Raw genomic sequence first — 19,228 nt, 5'->3', positions numbered from 1 at the left:
TGAGACCAGAAGAGCTTGCTCTCCTGGGACAGCTGGAGCTGTAGAATGAGCCCTGGACTTCAATCTCAGAATTTCCTCCTATGTGAAGTAATTTGGTATCTTTATTTCTTGGACTTCTCTTAGGATTTCGTGGTGCTTAGAGATGAGATGAATGTGTCAGCTTACTTGAGAGACTAGGCTTGCTTCCTCGAGAGGTATCAACCTTCCATTCATTACAGACTAAAAATATAAGGATCTTCAAACACCGTGGGGGGAAAAAAGTCTAATGTAAACCTGTACAAAATATTTGTTGTAGAGTGGGAAAACTGAGACCCAGGAGGGAAAAGAAAACGACTTAGCAGAAGACTAGAAACCAACACCTGGAGCCTGGGCCCATTCAGAGCAACTGCCACAGGGTGTGGCTGAAGTGTGCCTTACTAGGCACATACAAACTGAATGCCACTGGGTGGAGCCAGGGCTCCTGCAAGAATGCACAGCCTCTGGGTTCTCCCTCCCCTCCTGCCGCCCTGTGGGTCCTCTGAGGGTGTTCTCTAGAGAAAGCCGATGCCCTGTGCACTGATGAGCTCACAGGCCAAGCCCACCTTCGATGACGGTGAGCCTCACTGAACACGTGGCTTCTCCGAAGGCATTCACTGCAGTACAGCGGTACAGATCCGAGTCCTCTCCAGTCAGCTTGTTGATCTGTGGAGAGGCCAAGGGCAGGGGAGCAGGGCTAACACTCCTTTCCTCCATGCACCACACACAGTTGTTGGATGGAAGTATGGGCTCTTTCCCCATGAAGCTCACAGTCTTTATCAGCAAATGCAGACATCAGAACAAATTCTGGACCGGAGCAGAGGATAGATGTTCTTGCCATTGGAGGCTATATGGGTCCCAGAAAGAGCTTGCTCTGGGGGTGAGGGGTCAGATGAACCTGGCACTGGAGACCATCTCTACCTTGTATTACTAGCTATAGGACCTTGGGCAAGTTCCCTGACCTCTATAAATTTTAATTTCTTGGCTTATAAGATGGGGATAATAATATCTCAAAAAAGCAGTGAATGGTCAGAATTAACTCATGTCCTCTGTAATAAATGTTTGGTCCAGAGCCCGACACTTTTGAGTGTTCCACGGTTAGTGTCTACAACATTACTAATATTAACCCTAATTGATTGAGAGGGCAGGCACTTGTCTGGTGACATGACAGATACATCCAGTACACCTCCTGTAAACTGAAAATATTATCAATTGAAAATGCATTTAGTACTGCTAACCTACCAAATTTTGCCCTAGCCTTGCCTGCCTTCATGTGAGACTGCATTTCCATGACCCTGTTGTTGGGCGAGATGATTAAGCCCATTTTATAAAAGGGGGTTCAATGCCTCATGTAATTTGGTGAACACTATATGCTACAGAATACAGTTATCCTCTGAATGATGTAGGCTGCAGGCTGCTGCCATTGCTCAGGGTAAGTGGCTCGCACCTACATATTTCTCACCCATGAAAAGATCAAACTGAAAAATTAAAAACTCAGTGTGTGGTTTCTGCACATTGCTTTTCCACCAAGGATCAAAACTTGCAAGTGGAACTATGATAAGTCAAGGGCTGTCTGTGCTCAGTTTAAGGTTGGGACACTGGCTAGACACTTCATATGAACATTAAATTTTTAATACTCCATAGAGCATGTATTGTAATTATGCTATTCCATAGGTGAAGAAATAGAGATAGAAAGAGACAAGTAAGTAGCTTTCCGAAGGCAAGGTGATGGGCCTGGGACTGTGACCCAGTAGTGGTCCAGGTGTGTTCACAGGGGTTTCAGCAAACCTGCCAGTACATCTCCTTGAACCATGGATTGAAGTTGAATAGACCCAACTATGGAACTATCTCTTCCTCCCCTGGGGACTGATGCCCTTAAGGACTTAAGGGACTAAGAAGAGACCCACAAGCCCCGGGTAGGAATGGCTGCAGTGCTCACCTGCAGCATGTGCTCCTTGCTGCCAGGAGCAGAGGAGATCTGGTACTTGCTGGAGCTGCTGAGGTCTCCTTTGGTGCTCTGCCAGTGCACTTCTGGTCTGGGCTCCCCACAGACCACTGCCCGAAAGATGGCATTCTTTCCTGTGGCAGGAAGAAGCAGCTTGGGGGTAGAGTGGCAATAGATGTCATTTAGACTTAAACTTACATCATCCTTCCTGTGGTAGGCATCCCAGCTCTCCATCCCCAAAGAAGTACCCGGCTTTGAGCCCCTTGACTGGGGACTCATCATGTCAGGTGGAAAGTTTCCAGGTACCCAGAAGCAGTGCTGGCCTGAGGTCAACCATGCAGAGGCCTGGTGTCCCCAGGAGAAGGATGTGGTGTGCCGTCTGTGGTCGTGGAGGTAAGCAGGGTAGGAGTGGGAGGCAGATTTCTCTGAGAGTGGGTGCATTAGGAGGCTAAGGTCTCTCCCAAACCAAGGAAATGTGTGAGAATTTGTGAGTTCGGTTCCTCCCATCCAGGGAGATCTTGGAAAGCAATGGCTGCTGGTACTCAAAGGAACTGGTCCCGAGACATAGGACTCCAGCCTCAGAGAAGACCTGCAGTTCCATGCAGGGCAAGATGGCGTGGGAGCTACTTGGTCCTCACAGAGCCCTGCTGCCTCCCACCAGGGACATCTCAGCAGAAGAATCTGAAGGTCCCGGGGCCCTCCCTTGTGTCTCATGACCTTGTTTCATATTTAGAAAAGTAAAATACCATACCATTATTTTTCTTATACCAGAATGTCAACTAAAATTTATGGCAGGGATCATTTCCAGGGGAGGAACACCACTTCCCTGGGCACTCCTGTGTGTGGCCTTTTAAAATGGCACTCCTGAGCTAGCCTGTGAGCCACTAAACATCTGGCTCTTTAGGGTAAGATTGGAAGAAAAGGTAGGGGTGTGTGTGTGTGTGTGTGTGTGTGTGTGTGTATGTGTATGTGTGTGTGTGTGTCTAGAGACCAGAGGTCAGATATCTCTTCCTTGTTTACACTCCCCCCCCTTTTTTTAAATGTTTTTCTTTCACTTTTATGTGCATGGGTGTTTTGCCTTCATGTATGTCTGTGTGATGCCCTCAGAGGCCAGAAGAGGGTGTCGGATCCCCTGGAATTAGAGTTACAGAGCTGAGCACTGAGAATCAAACCTGGGTCCTCTAGAAGAGCAGCCAGTAGTCTTAACTGCTGAGCCAACTCTCCAGCCCTCCTACCTAATTTTTAAAACTCATCTATTGGCCAGATTGGCTGTCCAACAAGTCCCTGGAATCCTGCTAATACTTTCTCCCCAGTGTGGGGACTACAGGCCTTTTTTTCCTTTTCTTTTTCTTTCTTTCTTTCTTTCTTCTTTTATCTAGACAAGGTTTCTCTCTGTGACAGCCCTGGCTGTGCTGGAAGTCACTTTGTAGACTAGGCTGGCCTCTGTCTCCCAAGTACTGGGATTAAAGGCATGTGCCACCACTGCTCAGTTCAGTGTCCAGCTTTTTAAGTGGGTACTAGGAATCCAAACTTAGGTCCCTATGCTTACATAGCAGGCATTTTACTGATACCCATGCTCTCCACCCTGGGAGAAGAGATTTCTAAATAGCCTCTTCCTATAGAAGACCTTGAGAAAGGGGGAGGAGAGGAAAGAACCTGAGGACCTGCTCCCCTGTTTAGTATTGGCCAGTCCTTGTTCCCCTGCACAGTGTGAAGTCTCTTCACTCCCTTTCCCCACAGTCTCCTCAGCTCCTGTCCCCCCACTAGGGATCCAGGTAGACAGGCACCACTTGAATATAGGAAGGAGGGACACACAGGTAATGGATATAGGAGGGATAGAAAGGTTAGGTGGCCAAGCCTCCCTTGTGCTTTCTGGGGAGTGGGAGAGCAGGAGCCATGACTCCCTCAGCAGTATCCACTAGGGTCTCACCCTCTGGTAGAGCCAAGGTGACAGGCTTCTGCTTGAAATCTGGTGTACTGCAGCCTTCGGGGATCTTGTCCACCAGCTGCCGGATGCTCACTCCGGGGATGGAGGACTTCTTAGGGGTTTTTCCTGGAGAGGATAGGAGGAGTACATCTTGATCTTCCTTCCATTCCATCAGGGAATGAGGTGCCTCATTTCTCTAGCCATCAAGGCAGGCTTGTCCTGCACACCTGCTCTCTCTAAAGGATGCCTGTAAGCTTTGTAGTGGGAATCTGGTGGTTCCTCTCTGGTCGTGTGCCCTGGGAAGACCCTGGATGTGTCACTAAAGAAAAACCAGGTAAAGGAGGGTAGGAAAGGACCACTCTTCAGGAAGCAGAAGTTAAGTTCATGTGGAGATTCAATAAAGCACAGCAAGCTTCAAAGCCCACACTGAAAGAGCAGAGATGGTGCATTCCCCAAGAACTCTGGGTTCAACCCCCTCCCTACCTTCTACCCACATGAGGAGCAACAGGGAGGGTGGAGGGGCAGCTAGCTCTCTTACCTGCCATAGTTCCAGATTCTTCTTGCTCCTCTGAGGGTGGAAACTGATCTCCTGAGGGTGGCAGATGAATTCCTCATGAGAGGCCCAAGTTAATGTCAGCCTACCTCTCCCATACCACCAGGGGTCCCAGCCAAATCTAAGATGGATGTTGGGGGCAAATGGTGCCCCTGAGAGCTTGTCTAACCCCGCAAATAAAAATGATTAGCTTCTTGCCATTCCCTAGAACAGCTCCACTAGACCAATTTCCCAGGGAAATTTCTAGGAAAGAAGTAGGTACTACCCAGATCCTGAGAAAAGAAAACCATGGTGTTGAGACTGTATGACCTGGCCTCCTGGCAGGACCCAAGCTCCTTACCATTCAGAGAGTAAGACCAAACTCATGCAGGAGACTTGTTCAACAGCCATGACCTCTCAACTTTGGAATGCAAATCCCATAGCAATCTCTTGGATTTTTCTACTGGAGCCTGGGTGTCTTCTACCTCCTATCTTAACCAAAGTGGAATACTTTGGATCTCAAGGTCTGTGGGGATGACTCTGGAGCTCTTCTCTCCCAAAGCCAATAAGATCGCCAGAAGTCCACCCACTTCCCTCTGAACTACAATGTCAGATGATCAGGAGTGTGTCCTTCTTCAGAGCATTTCCACCATCCTTTCCCCTCAACTTCCTTTTACGGCACCCATGTTACTGCCCATATAGGAGAAAGGAGTAGGGTTGTCTCTAGGAAAGGATGAGAGCTATGCATGAGTTAAAGGGAGACTTACAAGAGTCCTCCAGCAATCCTACCTCTGAGGGTTGATGCACAGCCAAATGGTTCTGTTTGGGGAACAGTACTTCCTGTCCAAAGAACCCAGCCATCAATATAGAGTCCCACATGATAGAGCAAATTCCATACTCCAACTAATATGCTTTCTTGCACAACTGCTCGCTCACTGGCACTTCTGGCCCTCTCTACAGCCTAGCCATGGCCCCCTGTGTGCAGGAATGCCACGGTGTGCCAACGGCGTTCTGTAGCGGTCACAAGCAACACAGGAGCCGTAGCCACTGCATTGAAAGGAGTCACAAGGTGGATAGGAGAGAAGACAACTTGGACAAGCAGGCTCAGCTGAGGAGGCACCCTAAGATTTCACTCCTTCCTCCCTCAGGTCAATATCTGATCAGGGGAAACAGTGGCACCCAGCCACACTTTGTCACCATAGTGACACAGCATGGTCACCATCCTTATCCCCATTACCATTAGCTCTAGCAGATTGTGTGGCTGTTTGTCACATGTCAAGAATAATCCAAATATCAGCCCCTTACCTCTGCCTCCTGTGGGTCCAGTTAAAGAAGCAAAGAAGTAGGAGCCTGTGGTGGTCAAGGGTCCAGTATCATGCTACTTCAGGAATAATCTAGAAGAAGTACAAACTCAGTGACGAATCAGTGAGAGATGCATTTGGCTAGAGAACAGAGGGATGTAGGCTTCTTTAGAAGGAATGGGGAAGGGGATTAATTCTTTCCTTCATGATTTATTCCCACATTTGGGAAGACCCCTTACTTATATCCACAAATGCACCCATTTCAGCCTATCCCAACCAGACGCTGAGTTCGGGACCAGGCTGTGTCTTCCTTAACTCTTCCCAGGACATAGCATCCTCACCTGCTGCCCCAGAACCTGTTCCGTTCTGCCAGCCTACGTCCCTGCTTCCTCCAACTTCTCAACAGAAAGGAGGAACCAAATAGGATTCTTCTCAACTGCTTTGGCCTTGAGGTCGCTACTCTGAATTGCTAGTAAGATTTTTTTAACTTAGTTGTCATATATATTCTCCATCAGGCAGTGCCTGGAAAATCAGAGCCAGGGCAGAACCACTCAGGCAGAACCTGCTGAAATTCCCTCCTCCAGGGATACCAGGGTCCCCTAAGAGGTGTTAGAAATGTACCCCAGTCTGTGGTCAGCCAGCTAGATATCTGTGGGGCTTGTCTGATGACCCCTGTCTTCTCTTTCCTGCACAGAAAAGCTAGAGCACAGCATAGCATCTCCCTACCCTTCCCAGACCAGGTGGACAACCAGGTACACAGTGCTCACTCACCTGAATGGCTCACCAGCCTCCAGCCTCCTCACACTCCTTCCTCCCTGCTTCCAGCTGCTGCTGGCTACCAGGGAGTCTGAGCCATCTGGCGGTGGACAGGCAGAGCAAGAACAAATGTAGGTCATAGCCAGTGCCTTGCTTGCTCTCTCTGCCCCTCCCACTCACCCCATCTCCTCCTCCTCTGGCTCAGGCTTGGCAGGGCAAGGCCCCCGGGGCTAAGGGACCAACTTGGGAGGAATCCAGAGATGGAAGGGTCCTGTGGCATCTACTGATCCAGCTCATGTTTTGCAGAGCCTTAAGCTCTTTACTGGGTCAGCTGAGGGTACATTTGCTCCAGGATGCCTCATTTATCTGATCCCTTTGAGTGGGAGCGTTTTCATCAAGCTCAGCCTCAAATTGTCAGTTAAGCTCATCCCATGGGACCCTTGACACAGTAAGTCACACTGATACATAAAGCCACTGTCCTTTTGATAATTGTATCCCATAGTGGTACCAAACAGTCAACAAACTTTGAGAGTGAGTCACAAGACCCAGAGAGACTGAAGTGTGGAACCCAAAGGCTAAGCCCTAGACTCAGGTACTGTTAGGCCCTGGGTATACAAGTTTAAGCAAACATCGAGTCTTCCCCTCATGAAGTCTAAAAGGACAGAAAGATGTTGACCAGCCAATTACGAACTGTGAACAAGTTTCAAGAGCAAGCCAAGTACGCCCGAGGGTAGAAGGCTAGGGAAGGGCAGCCCCAGCTGAGTTTGGACACACAGGGTCTAGAAACCACTGTAGGATTCTGACTTATCTGGAGAAGGCTGTTGAGTGATGACAGAATCCAGCTTGAGTTGTAAAAATGCTTACCCTGGCTGCATGGCGAAGGAGTTGGAGGAAGACAGAGGGTCAATGCAGAGTCTAGCTCCTGAAATGTAGTCCCAGAGCCTCCAAGCATTCCAGCTTATGGTAGAAGAGAGAAGCTATGAACGTGGCCCACTAGGGAACCCTTAGCTGCTGGTCCTCAGGGAGATGATGCCCTCTTCTCTGGGGTAGAGATGGCCATGAGCTGGTTTTCACTACAGACTAACCTGTATCTCCCATGTCTTAAGAGGGGCCATGCTAATGGTGTTTCTGTTCTTTGCACTATGTCACGCTTAGATCCCTCTCATCGCAGTTAGAAGGGAAGTTTGAGTCTCCAAGAAACAACATGAGTCAAGTCATCTCCCTGATCTCATAGCCTAGTCTCAAATATGATACTCAGTAACATTTAGTAAGCCATGTGAAAGTGAGAACCTCCAACTGTGCAGGATGCCCTGTGCAAGATATGGATAGTTTTCCCTGTTGCTGGCAGCCAGGAAGGAAAAGATGTAGTACCCAGCCCCTCCCAGGAATCTCCCAGTTAGCACTCAAGCCAACAGATCTAGTGTTGACCTTTTCTTTCCCAGTGGCTTTTCTATACACAGATGTCAGTGGTGACGTTTTGTTGTAGAATATTATTTTAAGGTGTGTTACATTTGTTTGTGCTGTGGAACATTTCTTTTAATGATGCAAAAACATGTTTCATTCTTTTATGTTGCATTTGTTTAACTCTGTGAAGCTGTGTTACTGTCTAAAGTATCTGATGGTCTAATAAAGAGCTGAATGGCCAATAGCAAGGCAGGAGAGAGAAACAGGTGAGGTTGGCAGGCAGAGAGAATAAATAGAAAGAAAAAATCTGAGAGAAAATGAAGAAAGAAGGAAAACCAAGAGAACAAGGAGAGGAGGATGCTAGGGCCCAGCCACACAGCCACACAGCCACACAGCCACACAGCCACACAGCCACACAGACAGCCACACAGTGAGAGTGAAAGTAAGATATGCAGAAGTAAGAAAAGGAAAAAGCCCAGAGGCAAGAGGTAGATGGGATAATTTAAAGTTACGGAAGGCTAGCTAGAAACAAGCCAAGCTAAGGCTGGGCATTTATAAGTAAAAATAAGCCTTCATGTGATTTATTTGGGAGCTGGAAGGCAGACCCCCAAGGAGCAAAGACAAAAACAGCCAACAACCACATTTCCCTACTACCTTTGCTGGTGGCCACCACCTGCTGGACTTCTCTTTTCTGGTGCAAAACCCAAGTCTTTGCCTTCATCGACTAGAGAATAAGGTAGAAGAGCTGTATGTACTCTCTACTCTTCCTCCACACCAAAGCTCTCCTGTCCCCACAAGAGAGAAACTCAGTATATGGCAAGCAACAAGAGGCCCAGGCACCATGAAGGCTCCCCTCTGGGGTCCTCTAACCTTCACACAGCATAGAATTGATGATAGGGTCTCTGACATGCCAGTGTCAACATCCAATGGTTTTGTGATTTGCTGGGCGAGTTCCCCAGACTTGAAAAGCAGGTGATTCCATGTAACTTGGAGAGTTTGAATTGATTCATAGGTTACCATTGCTCTGTGCTGTGGTGTAAAACGTCTTTGCTCAGCTGAATGAGCCAACCAAGGATGCTCCATATCCTCCTCTCATGGGTCCAAGGAGATGGGTTTTAAAAGCAGAGTTCTCGTTGGGCAGCGGTGGCACACGCCTTTAATCCCAGCACTTGAGAGGCAGAGCCAGGCATATCTTTGTGAGTTTGAGGCCAGCCTGGTCTACAGAGCAAGATCTAGGACAGGCATCAAAACTACACAAAGAAACCCTGTCTCCAGGGGGAAAAAAAAGTTCTCAATAAAGGCCTGGAAGAACATACCCCGTACATGACACAATGACATTCTCTTTCTCTCTCTCTCTCTCTCTCTCTCTCTCTCTCTCTCTCTCTCTCTCACTCACACACACACACACACACACACACACACACACATACACAGAGAGAGACAGAGACAGGGAGAGACAAACAGAGAGACAGAGAAGGAGAGAGAGGCTGTATTCTCATGAGAAGTAGAAAACCATGTGTTCCCTGTGCAGATGACCTCAAGGGATGGGACACCCCCCCTTTGGGCCTGAGCTTATACACAAGATTCCACTCACCACAGTCTTCACCCGGGAAGTCTGAGTTGCAAAGGTTGATGAAGACAACATCTTTCCTGGTGCCTCACACCTGTCCTCCCTGGGTCATTGTTGGGGATGCTTTTGGGGCTATGACTTCCCTAGAATCATCTATCCTTCCCACTCTCCCAGCTCCATCTCAGGACATCATGCCTCCCCTGTCTCAGTCCAGGTCATCATCAGCCTATGCCTTTCTCATCCAACCTCAGTGTAATGAATCCCATGTGGCCTCAAAGGAATGAGGACCTTAGAGACCCCAAGGACACTTTTATTCTTGCAAAGCTGCTTTCAGCCATAGAGAAACCAGAAAGGCCTTGCCAAGCAAGCCCAGCTGGCCCCAGGGCTGCAAATGGGAACTCTCTTCACTCCCAAAAAGGAGAGGCTGGGGCAGGTTCCCTGCTCTAGTTTGTAGAAGGGGTGAAGCCAATGTATGTGCAGTTTATTAGGTCAGTGTAGATCCTCACAGATCAGAGCAGGACAGGACCTCACGGGGCATCTAACAACAGTAAAAGGACAGTATTTGACCTTCAGAGAACTCTCGCTACATGCCAGGCTAGGCTTTGAGTCTTTAAACATATTATCTAGGGGCTGGAGAAATGGGCTCAGTGGTTAAGAATGCTTACTCTTCTTGAAGAGGATCAGAGTTTGAATCCCAGCACCCACACCTGGTGGGTCACAACTGCCTGTAACTCAAGCTATAAGGGATCCAATGCCCTTTTTTGGACTCTGTGGTCACCCTTACCTTCACATAAATATACAGACACACAACACATATACATAAATACAAATAAAGTCTTAAAAATCATATTAACTAATTTAATCCTTCACAACAAATCTGTAACGTAAAATAATTACTAGCCCCATTTTACAGACAGGGAAGCTAAGATACAAAGATCACACAACTAGTGAGTGGGTCTGGACCTCAGCCAGCTGCACTCTTGAGAGGTATTCTGTGGATCCAATGAAGCCCCCTCCTTTTCTGAGGTGGGTACCAGGACCTGGCAGAGACAACTGCTAAACATCCAGGTTCATCTCACTGGCTGGGTAGAAGCACCAAGTGCTCTGGAAACCTGCTTCTTCCGTCTCCATCAGGCTAACAAGTTAGCTGGCCCCATCCTGCTGCACAGGACCAGCCAACTCTGCTGGATACCATCACCGATGTTGTACAGTCGGTCATTTTTATGAGACCCCTGCCCATTCCTATAAATGGCAGGTGGACCTCTGTGAGTTCGAGGCTGGCCTGATCTACAAAGGGGTTCCAAGACAAGTCACAACATATGGCAGTGCTTACTATGACCCCAAGTGTGTGTGTGACATTCATTACATTGGTTACTTCATGCAGTGCACATGAAATAGAAATGTATTATCTCCAGTCTACAGTGAAGGAAGCATTGAGGGTGAGTGCTTAAAGCATGTCCCTACTGTCACATGGCTAGGAACAGGAATTATGCAACTAGATTCCTCTACTTTTGCCCCTGGGCCAGGTATTCAGAACCTTGAAAAGCTGATTTAAAAAAAAAATAGATAAAGGGCTTCCATTTTGCAGCCTCCATGACTGTATTTGTCACTGGTACTGGACCTGTCTCTAAAGAAGTCTCCTAAAATAGACTAGAAACACAGCTCAGTGGTGAAGAGTTTGCCTAGCATGTATACGTCCCTGGATTCCATCCTTAATTTAAAAAAAATGGTGGGGGGGGGGCAGAGATTCTACCCAAAACTATCAGCACTTGAGGAGGACCTGGTCACTGTGGTTTTTTTAAGCTTTCTTTACAAATGGACAATAATCGTTAAGTATTTCCATTGAACCAATTGATACTTTCAACTCACAGGTGCAAAACGCCTGACCATGCAATTGTGCCATTCATGGACTGTGGCAGGATTTATTCAGGGGTTAATTCTTGGTCCCTGCTTTGTGGAATGATGGAGGGATGCTGATGAGAGAGGAGTGAACATCCTCTCCTCTCACTTCCCTCAGTGGCTTCCCTGAAGCTACGGGAATAACTCACTGAGGATGGTACTGGGGGGCCCTGGGGGAGCAGACCCACTGCAATGCCAGAAGAGGCTCCATCTGGGCAGGGGGCTGGAGGGCGGGGCTCCAGGGGTCCTGGAGAGGCATATTTCCCTTCTCTATGCCCAAACTATCGCACAGACCCAGTTCACCACAATCATCATGCAAGAGGATCAATCCTCTTGGGAAGATGCCCTCGACCCATCTTTCCCCAGAACTGTAATGAGGGGGGAACCCACTCTGACCTCATGGCAACCATGCGACACACCCATGGCAACCATGTTGCTGTCCCTTCTGGAAGCATCAACCTCCCAGAAAGAGGCTTTGAGGGACAGGAGATGGAGGAGGCGGCTACCTGGAGACACCACTAGAGAGGATCCTGGAATCCTCACCCAGGTCTTACCAAATCACACCCTAAGCAACCTCAAAAACCCAAAGCCCCAAACTGCTGTTCTTGGTGGAGAGACTGGGTCTGGGTCTCTCCGGATGATCTTGGGATGCTGAGTAAGAAGTAGTGAGGCCGTTTTGAAGGAACTGGGAGAACCTTAAGCGAACCCTGAGGCAGATAAGATAGGTGCTGGGCGTGGTGGCCACGCCTTTGACCCCAGCACTTGGGAGTCAGAGGCAGGTGGACCTCTGTGAGTTTGAGGCCAGCCTGATCTATGAAGGAGTTTCAAGACAGTCAGAGGTAATGAGACACTGTCTAATGTAGATACCTAAATAAGTAATAACGCAAACAAACAAAAACAAACAGAGTGGGCGAGCTAGTAACCTTGACCCCTGGAACTGGCCCAGCAGACCAGCTTGACCGAGACTGTAAGAAACCAACTCCATCTGGGCTAGAGTTGCAGTGGGATCTCTTCCTGGCTCTCCCGCCCACACAAGGCGCCTGGGAACAAGTAATATCAGCTTTTTATAGCATTCAAAGCCTTTCTGCCCACTGACTCTCTTCACCTGACTTGTTCTCTAACTCAACAAGCTGACCTCTCTCCTGACTTCAGTCTCCCTCCGGCCTGAAATGCTAACTGTCCTTGCCCCGTGACCCCCATATCCAGTGGCATTTCCACATGACCGCAGTGGGTCACTTCAGTTTCGTGTCTCAGGACCGTCCTCGAGGCTTGCTCTGTCTCCCTCAGTCCTGGGAATTTCCCAAGGGACAGAAAGTACCTCTCCTTCCTGGACACTTTTCCGTGTCCAACAGTGCCTCAGGACAGGACTCTACCCAGAGAGTCTTCAGTCACAGAGCCTTCCCCCTTCCCACTCTGCACAGAGGAGCTAGTTCCCTTTATGAAGAGAGTTCTGGTCAACCACTCACTTAGCCTCAACCGCAACCCCCCATTCTTTGACAAAGTAGCAGAGAGCCCGACAAAAGCCCCTATCCCGTGGGTGTCATGAGCAAAGCTGTGAGGTGTCCTCTGTACCTTGCTGTGGCATTTAGTATTCATTGGCAAAAGGCTGGGGAGCTATGGGAGGTGCATGAGCAGCGAGATAAAATACACTATTCTTGAAGGAGCTCCTACGTGTTTCCCTGTCTCTATCCACTGGTTTGACACCCCTGAAGGTAGAGGCAGTGTCTTCTACATCAGAATGGGGGCACCAAGGGTAAGAGCAAGGACTCTCAGACTCCTTGCTTCAGCCTGGACACACTCGGATGGTTGGAAGCTTGTGGCCTGCCAGAGCTGAGGTGGAATTGAGGACAGAGGGGACACAAGCTGCCCTAGGGAGTCTTCACTCGGCTGACCAGGTGGGACCCTGGACCATGGGGGAGAGACCCTGTGCCCCAGGCCCCTGCCTCTAGCATGACTTCTTCCTTAGGATCAGCTGTTCTCCATCTGGCACCAACTTCCCAGATTCCCAGCAGCCTGGCCGAATGTGGCTGGTCATAAAGATCCGGTTGAAACCCTACCCCTGATCAGCAGCTTGGCCCTGGAGCTCTGGCTAGTGTTGGGTACCAGAGGAGACACAGCTAGGCTGAGGACTCAGCAGGGAGCTGGCTAGGAAGGACTGGGCATCTGAAGTTCTTGGGAAGCTTTGCCATTGGGAGGAAAATCCTCTGACTAAGAAATTCAGGGATAGGACCCTCCCCTTACAGCTGGAAGACAGGAGGACCCTTCCCTGATAGGGGACAGAACCTCTAATTCCCATGTGTGATGGCCGAGACAGACAGCTGCTGTCTGTGGAGACACAATCCCACTGTCAGGTCACCAGTGGATGGCGTCTGTCACTGCTGTGGTCCACTCTGACTGCGACTCTGTGAAGCCAAGATGGAAACCAGCATGCATTGAACATGGGTAGTGTGTAGCTGTGCAAGGTGTTTGGTATTATGCTTGCTTGCTGAAGCCTCCTTTAATTGTTCTCTTTCCAGCATGGGTCAGAGGGAAGATGCTTGCACATTGTCTCTGCCTTGCCCACCCATTTTCAGATCTTCAGTGTGGACTTTGATAGTCAATGCTAAGTGACAATGTCATTCAATCCGTCTTGTCCACGGAAGAGAATCACCTGAGGGCCCGTGCTGACTGCTTCTCTCTCACTTCAAAGTGAAAGCCCAGGAAAGAGGGAGCTGCCCTCGTTCACTGCGTTGAAAATAGTTCCTGGTATTCATTTTTTTTCATTTGTTTCTTTGTTTTTTTGAATGATTGGCACCTAAGAGCCTTTCTGTCTTAGTTACGTTTCTCCTGCTGTGTTGGTTTCCTGACCAAAAACACCATGGAGGAACAAAGGGTTTATTTGGCTTAAAAGTCACAGTCCATTCTGAAGGGAAGGCAGGGCAGGAACTCAAAACAGGAACCGGGAGGCAGGAACTGGAAGGCAGGAACCGGAAGGCAGGAACCGAAGCAGAGGCCATGGAGGAGTGCTGCTTCCTGGCTTGTTCTCCATGGCCTGCTTAGCCTGTTTTTGTTAATGTTGTGAAAAGGAGGACAGCGGCATGGCGCAGTGGAATTACTCACATAGCAGGCATGACATCTGCGTGGCAAGTTTTATTATTAAAGGGAGAGAGGAGAGGGGGGAGGGGGACAGAGAGGGAGAGAGAAAAAGGAAGGTGCATGCCACCTCTGACAAGAGAGTGAAGGGAGGGGAGTTTTTCTAAAGGGAAGGTAGGATGGTATCAGGACACTGGGCAGGTCCCCAAGGGGTGGGGCAGAATACTAACAGCTTCCTTATAGAACCTAGGACCACCACCAGCCCAGGGACGGCCACACCCACAGTGGGCTGACCTTCCTATATCAATCATTAATGAAGAAAATGCCCCACAGGTATACCCATGGTCCAATCCGATGGAGGCAATTCCTCAACTGACTTTCTCTTACCAGATGACTGTTTTGTGTTGAATTAAAAAAAGAAGAAGAAAGAAAGAAAGAAAGAAAGAAAGAAAGAAAGAAAGAAAGGGAAAAAAAAGTTAACACAGTCTCAAGTGTGGCATGCCTGACTTTAACTTGACATGAAAGTATACTCGCTGCATGGCAATTTTATGATTGTTGTGTCTGGAGACACTTAGAGACCTGCCTGTAACTGTGATGTTCAAGGGGAGAAGGTATTTGTTATGTGTAACAAGACTGTGTGTGTGTGTGTGTGTGTGTGTGTGTGTGTGTGTGTGTGTGTGTGTGTTTAGATACCCTACTAGAATTTGAGAGGCAAAATAATTAAATTCTGTCAAATATTTAAATATCCCTAACACAAATACAAGAATGAGAATGTGGGGCTGGTTTAGTGATATACAAAACATTTGACTCTGAAGGAGGAAGAGCCAGCTCTGGGGGATCTTACTATTTAAATTCTCATGTTTTTCTTTAATTCTTAGCATATGCTTTCACCAGAACTGATTCCCACCCATCTAATTTCTCAATAAAGACTCAAAATGGATGGTGTGTCTCTTTTATAAGAGTCAAACCCAACATTCTAGAAAGTTTATCCTGTCTTCAGTGACCAGTGACAAGGTCAGGTGGATCTGAAGACTATTGGAGGTCAGTAGCTAAGTACCCCGACTGGGGGCTGGCCAGATGACTCGGGAGGTAGAGGAGCTTGCTGCCGATCCCGACCACCTGAGTTCATCTGCAGGGCCCACATGAGAAGAGAGGAGACTCCTGCCCAATGTCCTCTGGCCATACCTAGTGCTGAACTTACCTGTTACTCCCAAAGTAACAGATAAGTAAATAAACACGTTTGATTTGAAGTGCCTCGAGTGCCTGTGTCACACAACTGTGGCACATCCCCCATGAGGCGGGATTCTTATACCCATTTTGCAGGTAGGGAGTTGAGAATGAGGGGAAGTAAAGGTAGGATGAGCTCCAACTGATGATGCAGGACCATTGGGACATGCAGGACAACCTTCTCCCCTCCAGACAGGGCCTTGACCATGTATGAGAGAGAGAGAGAGAGAGAGAGAGAGAGAGAGAGAGAGAGAGAGAGAGAGAGAGAGAGAAAGGAGAGTCTCATGAGCAGAGGACTATAGCTAATATCAGTTGTCAAAGGCAGGAAGTCCTTATTTAGCTCTGACACCCTTTGCTCCTGCACTGTCCAGCTGTCCCAGCCTGCAGTGGCTCATTCAGGCTCCCACAGCATGCGCCTCTCTCAGGTCCCTTGCCCTGGAACGCTCCTGCCTCCCTCCTCCCAGCATTTAATTCTGCAAAGTGCCCAGGGAGTTCCCCAACTAACTTAGAGTGGGCCTGGGGGACCGCCTGTCGCCCTGCTTTGTGAGATGCCTGTCCCTAGGGGACTGACGGGAGCCAGCTGAGTCTCATTAATGCCCAGGACGGAAAGGGACTTTGGTGCCTGCTGAGTGATCTGTGCCCCTCATCAGGACTCACTTGACAGCATGTCGGCATGGTGACTTCACAGAACTGAGAGCTTGAAGAGCTGAAGAACATTCTTGAAGAACTAAGAATGTGTATCTTCCTTTTCTGTCAGGCATCACTTTTCAAAGCTTGCTAAAGGTCCATCTCTGTTAGGAACCTTTGGGTCAGCGCCCCCTGACTGGGCTCCCTCTCCAGTCCCCCTCCAACCACCCTCGCATCATGAGCACAAACCAAGCACAGGGCTGCATGCACATCTCGATGCCCATGTACACTCATCACAGTCCCTGTGAGAGCCTCCAGGAAAGGACAAGGTCTCCTTCTCCCTGTTGTCTGTCCCCCATAGTGTCTCAGTCTGGGTGCTGACCAGGAATTACTCAGCCTGGAGGGCTGTGCCAGGAGATGGGATCCTTAAGGGCGGAGATCTGAGCACATTAAACATATCATGTGTTTACCAAATGACAGCACTGGGGAATAGTGAGGGCTGGGCAGGGTAGTAAGCATGGACACCCCAGGACTATGGGTGCTGGAGCTAAGCTCACTACTCAGCACAGCTGATCTCAGACCTTAGACAGACCTTCCCTACTGACCAGCCTGCAGTAGTTGCCATGGACTGGCTACAGATTTAGCACCTCTTCCTCTGGTCATGAATGAGCTGTCTGGGTGCTGAGGTGATGGCTCAGCTTTTCTGCTAGGGATGACCTGTAAGGAGAGGAGAAAGAAGAAACTGGAATCGTCAGGGATGGCATGTGTGTAGGTGGTGGGAGTGGGGGTTAGGGGGTGGATTGTCCTTCCATGGCATGGAGATGTGGAGACCCTGGAGATAAAGAAAACCTGGAAAAATCAAAATCAAGATGCTGTCTCAAGGGCGTCTCAAGGAGGCAGAGGTCTGGGGGTAGAAAGAGAATGATGCACTTGTTTGCGATCTATTTTAATATCCCATAAACATGCTTTGATTGTAACCAAGGCTTGCTTTGCTCATAACCATAGTCTGGCTGGGCTGCCAGGACAATTCATCCCAGTTGTCCCCAAGAATACCTCATAGGTCATCTCATCAAAGGCCATAACTCCTGGGAACAAGCCTGGTACTGCACAAGGGATGCACTTATGGGCATTTATGGTAGGCCTCAAAAAGAAGGGTAAAGAGATCAGAGCAAGTGTCCAAAGGGATGAGAGCTGGGCTTGATGAGAAGTGGTCAGTGCAGACTAGAGACACATCTCTCCTTCACGCCCCCCCCCATTCCCCAGCTAGGTGGTCATTAAGCAGAGACATGATGGGGCTCCAAGTCCTTGATGTCACCTTCAACCTATGTCCCTGGCTTTACAACAGACATCTCTGTTTTCTGGGAGCACCGGAAGTTTGTATGGAGGTATCTGGACGGTTCTTCCTGCATTGTGAGAGACAATTGTTATGCCCCAGGGGCAACACTAGAACTTCTAGACCACAAGCTTGGCAGGAGGTGTAGCTGGAGGCTTTAAGTTGCTGAAGCATGAAACTTTTAACCCTAAGTACAATTGGAGCTAGCTGGAGGACACAGGAAGTTCTAACCCACCCAGAGAAAACCAGAAGCTCTTTCCAATGTCAAAAGGGAAAGTCTGGCTCTATTACAGGGAAGGGCCTCTGCTCCCTCACACTTCTTACAGAGGTCATAGGGAACATAGCAGATGCACACATTGCTTTATGATCATTATGGGGACAGTTACTCAGTGACACCAGTTTAATAAACATTCGCTGAGCAACTCCCACATGTCATTTGTTGTGCTAAGGGATGGTGTCCTTGTCTACACGTGGTATGGGGGTCTAATTTACTCTTCTGGAGAATATTCAGGGGAGACAGTGATTCCAAGGGGGGGGGGTAACAATGGCAGTGGTAAAGAACTAAGATATAATGGGAACAGACACAGTGACCCCAGCAAAGACTTCAGAAAGGGAGCAATCTGGGAAAGCTTCCTGGAGGAGCTGGATAGTAAAGATGGAAGAGATTGGGATGTAGATGCTTCAGTGTAGAAGAAAGAAGGGGGGGGGAAGCTGGGAGATGGGAGGAGGGGGGACAGGGGAATCCATGGCTGATGAATGTAAAATTAAATTAATTATAAAATAAAAATATTTAAAAAATAAAATCCATCTTAGAAGAAGAAGGAGGAGGAGGAGGAAGAAGAAGGAAGAAGAAGAAGAAGAAGAAGAAGAAGAAGAAGAAGAAGAAGAAGAAGAAGAAGAAGGAGAAGGAGGAGGAGGAGGAGGAGGAGGAGGAGGAGGAGGAGGAGGAGGAAGAGGAAGAAGAGGAAAGAAGGTGTCTCAAAGGAATCAAGTAAGTTCAGCACCTCTGAAATTATTCCTCAAGGCTCCTCTCCAGCAAGGACATCCTAAATGCTGCTGAGCACCAGACCCCAGACAACGAGCCCCTGGGCAGCCACACACAACCTAGTGAGGCCTTCCTTTGGACTTTCTCCCTGAGTGCATCAGAAAAGGGTGTAGTGAGGCTGTGAGCTCCAACATGGAGCATAAGGTGTTTGTCAGCTGTCTGCACAGGTCAGAAGTGAACATAACCTAAACACCTACAGGGAGTCTTACTCTTGAGACAGCATCCTATCCATCCCTTTCCATGGTCTCTAGTGTAGCAGAGGCTGTGTCCCCTGTTGGTACAATTTCAGGGTGCATGTTCTCTAGTTAGCATCATGCACAGAAATTGCTGGCAGACCTCCTCAGTGGCTGGAGTGCTCACAATAGTTCCCAGCCCTAAGTACCTTCTCTCCGGGGCCAGCAAACAGTGGCTCACAGACCAACTATGCGGTTTTCACATACGGCTGTCGTCTATGTAATGTGCATTATAGTCACAAATTGTTATTTGATCTCACTGAGAAGCTCATTCTGGAAACAGGAATGCCCTGCCCCCCCCCCTAGACCCAAGTCTGAGGATGCCCCTCAAACTGTGACAGG

General features: G+C 48.7%; 1 protein-coding gene across 1 annotated transcript in view; it reads right to left on the bottom strand.

Moving 5' to 3' along the window:
• The window catches only part of Igfn1 (immunoglobulin like and fibronectin type III domain containing 1), a 60,953-nt gene that overhangs the window by 24,474 nt on the left and 17,251 nt on the right, over positions 1–19,228 (bottom strand). Inside the window, 5 exon segments of the mRNA XM_036201975.1 lie at positions 582–681; positions 1,955–2,094; positions 3,891–4,013; positions 4,426–4,459; positions 4,462–4,476. Of these exon segments, the coding sequence (XP_036057868.1) occupies positions 582–681; positions 1,955–2,094; positions 3,891–4,013; positions 4,426–4,459; positions 4,462–4,476 (412 nt within the window).

Source organism: Onychomys torridus, chromosome 11, assembly GCF_903995425.1.
Source record: "Onychomys torridus chromosome 11, mOncTor1.1, whole genome shotgun sequence".
NCBI lineage: Eukaryota > Metazoa > Chordata > Mammalia > Rodentia > Cricetidae > Onychomys > Onychomys torridus.
Note: the sequence above shows the minus strand (reverse complement) of the source record. Positions and strands in the feature narration are given on the sequence as shown.